The following is an 8,338-nucleotide window of genomic DNA, read 5'->3' on the forward strand; positions in this document are numbered from 1 at the left end:
ACACTGCAGTAACATCTAACTCTTATGTGTGTCATTGGCAGTCCTTCACTGTTGCTGCAGGTAAGAGATGAAAGAGTCTTCCCTGCAACCTGCTTTGTCTATACAGATGAAGGCTAGAAGGGAAAAGTGGTCAAGAGAATCAGCACTCCCCTTTGTATGAGCTGCAGTGAAGTGGTCTGGTTGATTGTTTGATAGTCCCCAACTCTGATCCCATCGATGACGGGAAAGATAAAGAGTGATAGTAGTATATATGAGAGCATTATCTGGTATACTTCTGATTAAATAACAAGAATAAATAAATCTTGTCTCCCAAAAGACTGGCTATATTAAGCATATTATTTTTCAGCAACTTAACAGTCAACCATGAATCATGAGCAATATCTTTGTGGCATTATATAGACACACACAGACAATTCATCATCTTTACAACATATAATTTGTAACCCTTGGACTCCTGGCAGAATGCAGGTAGTGCTGTAATCACCACGAACTGGATACCCTTCTTTTGTTATTCACTACCGTATACAGAGCAGGAAGCACACTGGGCTGTTCAGCAAGATAAAGGACATTCTCATATTCTTTTTATCACACACAAGCTAAGGCAAGAATCAGACAGCAGTTTGTAAAGATGGCACAATCCCCTTCCCAAATCTTTCCAGTGAGCTATGGCCTCTTTTATAGTTATTTTCCAGTAAGGATGCTGCATTACCTCTTCAGTTCAGTTATAAATAAGCAATTATTTCCCTGCATTTTTGTCAGTAAATGGGAAGAGCAAACTGTTTACGCCCAAGAAGAATTTGTGTTTCCCATCATATAAAGAGCTGTAAATTAGATGTTTTAATACATGTTGCTACTTTAGCTTGGACCTCTAAAATACCACTACAAAATATCATACTTTCAGCTAAGCACCTCCAAAGGGTAGTAGACAAGACTGCAGCAGATAAAAGGAGAGCTAGAGCTTAGTTAATCCTCAAAATGAGAGATCAAATGCATTAAATAAACCTCTTAGTCTTTATTATGTACAGGGAAAAAAAACTTAAGTTACTGACTGAAATAGGGAAAGAACATGGAAACGAAAAACAAGACAAGTGAAATAACAGATTAGCACACTGCTCAAATTCTTGCTACAGTTCAATCCACCCCCTTCCTTACTCTCCATATTTGAAATGGTGACAATTTCCTATCCATATACCAGCTGTCCCAGAGTAATTGTTTGGACTGAGGGCCTTTCCACTTGCTTGTTTGTAGGGACCCAGCTACGCCTAAGTCTCAGGTAAGTAATTTGGATCAATGTATAACTTGGGGAAACATATCAGAACTGCATGATTTGAAAAAAAAAAAAGCATTTAAATCCTACCACCTAACGTATGACCATCAGGCTTTTCAGATTAAAAGGAAATTTGATTCCATATTCTGAGTTGTAAGAAATATTCTGGGTGAGGGAAGAGGATTTAAGATATTTCAGAAATCCACTGGGGCTGAAGTTACCTTGTTAGTGTGTTTGTTTATACCTTGCTATTCTCCCACAGCTCTGAACCATTTGGTTTTAGTTATCTGCTAGTAAGATAAGGGAACACTTTTGCTTTAATGAAATGCATCATTAGGTAAATTTTATCTAACCCATTTACACATTACAGTTACAGTTGTCAAGACTTCCAATTCACTGTTAGGAATAGTATCTTTGTTACCTAAAGCCAGGTAAGTTGAACTACTCAGCATTTTGAAGAGCGTGTAAAAGCATAAAAGAAAGCACCCAACTCAAATGTGTTATTAAAAAAAAAAAAGTCTTAAGTTATCTAAAAATCTTAAGATACCTAAAATCTTAAAAAATACAAGGCACATTATATAAAAATCAGCTATTTATCAAAACTTTGTTAAATAGCCCCATTTAAGAACATGTACTGGCAAGCATTAAGTAACAGTGTCTAATCCAAACTAACATTTTATCTCAGTGCTTGCTGATAACAAGTTGAGCTTGTCAACTCAATAGGATAACCTTACAGGCTTCTGTCATGTTCATATTTACAGCACGGTAACTTGGAAAACAATATAAAATTACATTATACTAAAGACAGTCTACACCAAAATGTTGAAATAGATTCTCCTTCCCATCTCTATGGTTTCAAATAATGTTCAGTGTAAGCTAGTACACAAAGCAAGGTCCTACATAAACAGTTTGTTCAGCTGTTTAATATATTACAGTTAAAACCAAACAATACAGATTTCTCTGTCAATTAAATATACCAGCAATGTTACATAACATTCAAGTGACATTCTGCTTTTTAACAGCTTCAATATTAAACAAAAATGTCTTTAACTACAACTCACTTCCAGATCAGCAGCATTTTTGCAAAGCATTCTGAAATGTCATCTTTTTTTTCTTTTTCCAGTCTAGTGGGAAGATTTATCTGCTTACTATTTCTACACTGGGTAAGCAGCTGCCAGTTCTGAAATCCAAGCTTCAATGTCATTAAAAAGCAGAGATGTTTCTTCAGAATCTCTTGTACAAAGTAACATTCTTGTCACTTACATCCTTTCACCAGTAGTAATAAAAGTTCACTTTTCTAGGATTAAACTCAGTAGGTTGATTTAGTGGTCCCATTTGAGTTTGAAGAATAAGAATTTGATTTCTTGGGGTATCTGCTTGATGAGAGAGACACCTGCATCCTCCGTGTAGTTCGCACACTTCGGCAAAGAACAGCATTTTTAAGGTTGTCTCTGAAATCTTTTGAAATATAGTAATAGATAAACGGATCAATACAACTGTTCAAAGTAGAAAGACACAGTGCAGTTATATACGACACATACAGATAGCTCTGGCTGTAGGTTTTGAGGAGCAGATAGTGCACAATAAGCAGTACATTGCTAGGTGCAAAACAGATGAGATACATGGACAGGACAGTGATAATGAGTTTGATTGCTCTTTTTCGTTTCTTCCCAGTACTTACATCTGAGATGGAAGCATTCAGAGTCTTAATCATTAGTATGTAAGCGACAGCAGTGAGGAAAGCTGGGATTAAGAAGAGTCCAATTGCAAGTGAGAGGAAATAATTGAACATATCGTGAGCCAAAACATTTTCAGGCAAAACATCATGACAGGTAGTGATGTTAAGATTTGAAATATATACAGTCTGATTAACAAGATACAATGGAATGGTGCCCAACAAAATCAGTATCCAGATAGCAACGGAGATGCTCAAGGCAATTTCAGATTTCTTTCTTGAATGCACTATAGGGTTCACTACAACCCAATACCGTTGAACACTGAGACATGTCATAAAGAGAATGGAACAGTACATATTTCCATAGAAAAATCCAACAAGTACTTTGCAAAGACCTTCACCAAATAGCCAATTATTACCATTTACATGGTATGCAATCTTCAGTGGGAACCAGACAACAAAAAGAAGGTCTGCCAATGCCAAGTTAACCATATAAATCACAGCTGGATGTTTCTTCTTTGTTCGAAAAAAAAATACCCAGAGGGCCATGGCATTGCTTGGCAAACCAATGATAAAGACAATGATATAGATAATAGGTAGAAAAACTGTAGTCAGCTTTCCTGTGAGGGCTTTTGCTGCAAATTCATCCACTTCATATAACTCTTCAGAGGCATTATTTGTATTTGAATCCCTCCGGCCAGCAAAACTTCTTCCTTTTGAACTGCTGGTTCCACTACTCTCTAAAATAAAAAAAAAAAAAAAAAAAAGAAGTTGCCATTACTGAAGTACAGCCTTTTTGTCCTTTTTAAAAATAAACTAGACATCATGGTTTACTCTGAAGAAATAAAGAGGGCCTTATCAACAGAAACATTAAGATGGTTTTCAAACACTTGACAAGTTTTCTTCCCTTTATTATCTAAAAGCCAACCTATGCCCCTATTCATGGATTGTATCAGCAAATGAAAATGCTTTTCCACATCACCACTGGTATTAAAAATACCTTGTTAAAACGCCTGTTAGGTGCTCCCACCATCTGAAGTTACAACAGAAACCACTTCAGGTACCCCAAGGCACCATTATTCTTTGCCATGGCAGTGCCAGATTACCCAAGTGTGGGAACTCTGCAGCAGGCTAATGTAGCTGCAGTAGAAGCTTCCTCAATTGAGATGATCTGAAAATCAGGTATGCAGGAAAAAACAACATGCTGCCCTCAGATGAGCTAGAACTGAAACTCAGAATTTAATGCCAAAAGTTATGCACAAGTGATCTCTAGTGAAAGAAAGATGTGTGTTACGCTGTATGTTAACTGAAACTTGAACAAACTAACTTTATGCTTGAAGATGCAACAGGGCCAGTCATCTGGGATTTCTTTCCAAATCATGAGCAAGATGGTCAGACAGTCTCTGCAGTTTCTACTCAAAGTGCTAGATGGTAAAGATGACAGCTATGGTTGCTTCATATACAAAGCAGCTATCACTTCAAGTTTTGTTCTGACTCTTCAAATGCCACAGGACCTTATGAACTGTATGGGCAAGCCAGCCGTATCTGACTGCTCTGTCTTGTATGACAGCCTTCACACAACTTAGTTCAGAACCCCTCCAGACCCAACACAGTCCTCTCATGCCAAGAGGTTAAACTGCACAAGCAGGTTCTGTCCATGAACTCGCACTGTTTAAAAAAGGCAGACATCCACCAAACAGTGTGAACATGGAACTTGACTGTCTGTGAGTTATTTTCAACCTTATCTCAGTTTCCATCAATATTTGCAGGTTATTTTAAGCCACACAAACCCCCAACTGGAGTATAAAGGAGAGTCGTCTTGGACAAACAGGTCTGTGTACAGCAAGCCATGAGGAGTGTTGAAGGGATGGCCCGTTTGTTATTCAATAGTTTTGATATAGTTCCAGAATGAAAAATGCTACACGTTACATTTTAAAGTATAACAATTCTCATACAAGAAATATGTAAATACACAAGTGTTTTCCAATATAGATTCTCCAAAACATCACAACTTTAGATAGCTGTTCAAGTTATAACTACACAAGATGTACAGCATCTGTCTGATGTACAATCCTGTCTAGACTGTGTGACCTCCTAAAGAGCATACATTGCTGCTCTTTAGAGTTTTGAATTAAGTTACCCTAGCTCCACTTAACAAGTATTTGATCAGCTCCAGGCACAGGCAGGCTTCACTGGAAAACTGAGGTGTAAGAAAACTTTCTGCCAGTACAATGACCTAAGACAAATCTTTGCAGTAAACTGCATGAAGGCTGAAGTCTAAATGATACTAACAAAACAACAGTCCTAAAGAAAATATATTCAAATACCAAACAATCATTTTGGCCTATATATCATGTAATTACAACAGGACAGAATTATACAAATCCTGCTCTCAGATCTTCAAGCCATGTGATTATGTGAGCAATACTGTTAATACAGAAACTCCAGGTCCCTAACCTGAGCTGTAAATAATAAAAACCATAAAACCAGCTTGAAGAACATAGCTTACCTAGGTATCAGATAATGTAAATGGTAATTAGCTAAGCAATGCCGCTTTTCTCAGGCTTATAGCTTAGCTGAGAAATATCCTGGAGATGCCTGGAAGCACACCCTTTCTTCTAAGCTAACAGCAGCTCTCAGAGTATTGTAATAAAGCTTACAGTGCTGTGATAAGCACCTGTCCATCAGTAAGCAGCTGATACAAATTGCAAGTCATACCAAGTGTATTCCAAACACTTAAATTACTGCACAAAACTGTAAGAACAAATACCACCACTCCATGTTTTGTGATCTGATATAAAGCAATGCTTTACAACTGATGTTCATAGGTTGGGCTGAAAAAATTAAAAATAAAAAATGCTCACAAAAAAGCCCTAAAGTGTTAGCATGACACATTAAGAGGAAGAGCTATAATAAACTGAATTGATGGACAAATGAACCACAGACAGGACTAAGTATTGCAAGAGCGACAGAATAGAGACATAGGTTTGTTTTATTCTGTTTTTGAAGACACAGTCAAGTCAAATAGGTGATTTCAGAGACCAAGTCTTGCTTTTATCCTGACTTTAAGTAGTTCCAGACTCTTAAAGTTCTGACTGCAGACACTGGGCTGCTTTTATTATCCCAACTGGCAAACTGGCACCCATATAGTGAGACAGTTCAGTGTCCTGTTTGTCTTTGCAGTTAACACACCCCCACCGAGCAACCAACCCTTTGTTAGGTATGTGCATTTTCTACATCCTTTTTTACTCTTTCTGCACTTGCAGTTTTCCATAACAATTGAGTTCTTTTCCATGCCGAGTTTCACCCTGCTGACTCACATAGAGAGAATGCAGTTGACTTGCTAATCTGCCCACGGGAAAAGCTTCCTTGGCATCAGAGGAAAAACGTACTCTCCTCCCACAACAAAAGACAGTTTCAACACCTTTACCGTTTGTCTTGAAGATACAACCCACTGCCAACCAAACGAAAGATTATGCCTCCCCTGCAGACACAAAAGTGACAGCAACACAGAGTATCCAAATTAACTAGCTTAGGTCATGGTAGTAATACCCACACAGGACTAAGGTTATCATCCTGGTTCTTGGATCTGCCGCTCAGATTGGCCCCAACCCTGTAATGGCTTACAGTGCATCTCCCTTGGTTGGGACGGGATCACACTCCCAGCTCATTTCACCTCACTACTGCAGAAGATTAAGCACCCAGCTAAAAGTTAAGCATACTACTTCCCCATCCACCATCTCAAATGCCTACCCCCGCCCAGGTCAGACAACTAGGCTATTAGGAGGCAGTTTAATTTCAGAAACTGTACTTTGAACAACAGAATATACAGCTATCTAGTGCCTATTCTTTGAGAAAACTAGACCTAGCATAAACTTGGCTTCAATTTACGCCTATACCTTTATTACGTAAATAAGCCCAAGATGAACAAATACACAGTGCAAAGGCATGCGTAGATATGGCAAAGGGGTATTCTATAAAAGATAGTGAAACATGAACCTTAAGGCAGTGAAATATTAACATGGTTGTTTTTTTCCCCAAACAGCGCTTATGTTCAATAAGCAATACTATAAATCAACAAAGGTAACAATTAGGATTTTTTTTTTTTTTAATCCCACTTTTCGGAGTTGGGAAAATAAGCGAGAATACAGTCTTCAATGTCTTTTTATGTTTATATATAGCTTTTAGGCTGGTTGCTAGCCCAGAAGCAGATAAGGTACAGCACCCATGCGGCTGAAGCCAGGCCACGCGTGACAGGCAGCTCCCGCGGAGCCCGCGCAGGATCTGCGGTCCCGCAGCCCTCCCCTCCGGCTCCATGCGTCCCAGAAGTCCAAAGGGGGCTGGAAGCCGAGACCGCCTGCTTGCCCGTCGAACTACTGTGCCCGAGCCGGCGGGGAGGCCGGCCGGCCAGTAGCGCCCTCCCCGCGGGTCCCAGCAGCTCCATGGGCACCAGCCCGCGTTTTCCGATGTACTCCGCGGGAACCTCGCCCAGTCCTCTCCGGGCTCCCCGCACCCCATCCGGGAGCCAGAAACCTACTCTTCGGCGCGGCTCAGCCCCGCCGCCTTCTGCGCCTCACCCGCCGAGAGCCCCACCGCACCCCTCGTCTGAAGCGCCACCGCCCACAGCCCCAACCCACAGCCGAAGGGCGCCGAGCAACCAACGCGACACCCTCAGAGCCCAGGGAGGACTCGGCCATCCCCAGCCGAGCCGGGGGCTCTACTAGCCGTCGAGCGGCAGCTCGCACTCCTCCTCTCACCTGCGGGAGTAGTGGCTCCCAGCAGCGCGCAGAGCAGGAGCAGCAGGCACAGCCCGCAGCGCCCGGCCATCCTCCCGCCGCGCTCCCGCCGCCGCCGCCTCTCCCGCAGCCCCACCAGTTTCACCTGATACCTGAGCTAGGAGGAGGCGGGAGGGCGCGGCCTGGCCGGTACCGGCCTGGCAGCGGGCGGAGCTGGAGCACGCCACATCCCCCACCCCCGAAAGGCTGTGGGGCTGCCCCTAAAATGGCGGGGTGAGGCTCGCCCGCGGGACCGTGTGCGCCCGCCTCAAAATGGCGGGGGTGCCCCTTGCCCTCCTGGGGGTGGGGGGCCGGAAGAAAGGGGTGTTTTCACTTGTCGACCTCGCTTAAACCGGGAGTACACCACCTTCCTTTTTTATTTTTCGTTTTTTGCAAATGGGTATTTCAAGAACAAAACTGAGCAGAATGTAATGCTAGCAGTGTTTTCCATTTATCCGAACAAATACCAATTTAAGAAATGTTTTCAGATTTGTAAAACCAAGCCCACATCTCAGCAACTTCTGAAAACTACATGTTCAACTCTTGCTTCACATCTCTAGACCAGTTCTCCAGTACATCAGTAATGCTTCCTCTGCCTCAGTCAGTCTGCAAAATGCTTGT

At 41.5% G+C, this 8,338-nt stretch overlaps 1 protein-coding gene across 1 annotated transcript; it reads right to left on the reverse strand.

Annotated features, from left to right (window-relative positions):
* Window positions 1–992: 992 nt before the first annotated feature.
* Window positions 993–7,811, reverse strand: F2RL1 (F2R like trypsin receptor 1). The gene is made up of 2 exons (XM_074931726.1): window positions 7,700–7,811; window positions 993–3,682 (listed from the first exon to the last, which is right to left on the reverse strand). The coding sequence occupies exons 1-2, from the start codon at window positions 7,767–7,769 to the stop codon at window positions 2,577–2,579; spliced, it is 1,176 nt and encodes a 391-aa protein (XP_074787827.1). The 5' UTR covers window positions 7,770–7,811; the 3' UTR covers window positions 993–2,576.
* Between the last annotated feature and the right edge of the window lie 527 nt (window positions 7,812–8,338).

The sequence above is a fragment of the Athene noctua genome, chromosome Z, assembly GCF_965140245.1.
Source record: "Athene noctua chromosome Z, bAthNoc1.hap1.1, whole genome shotgun sequence".
Lineage (NCBI taxonomy): Eukaryota > Metazoa > Chordata > Aves > Strigiformes > Strigidae > Athene > Athene noctua.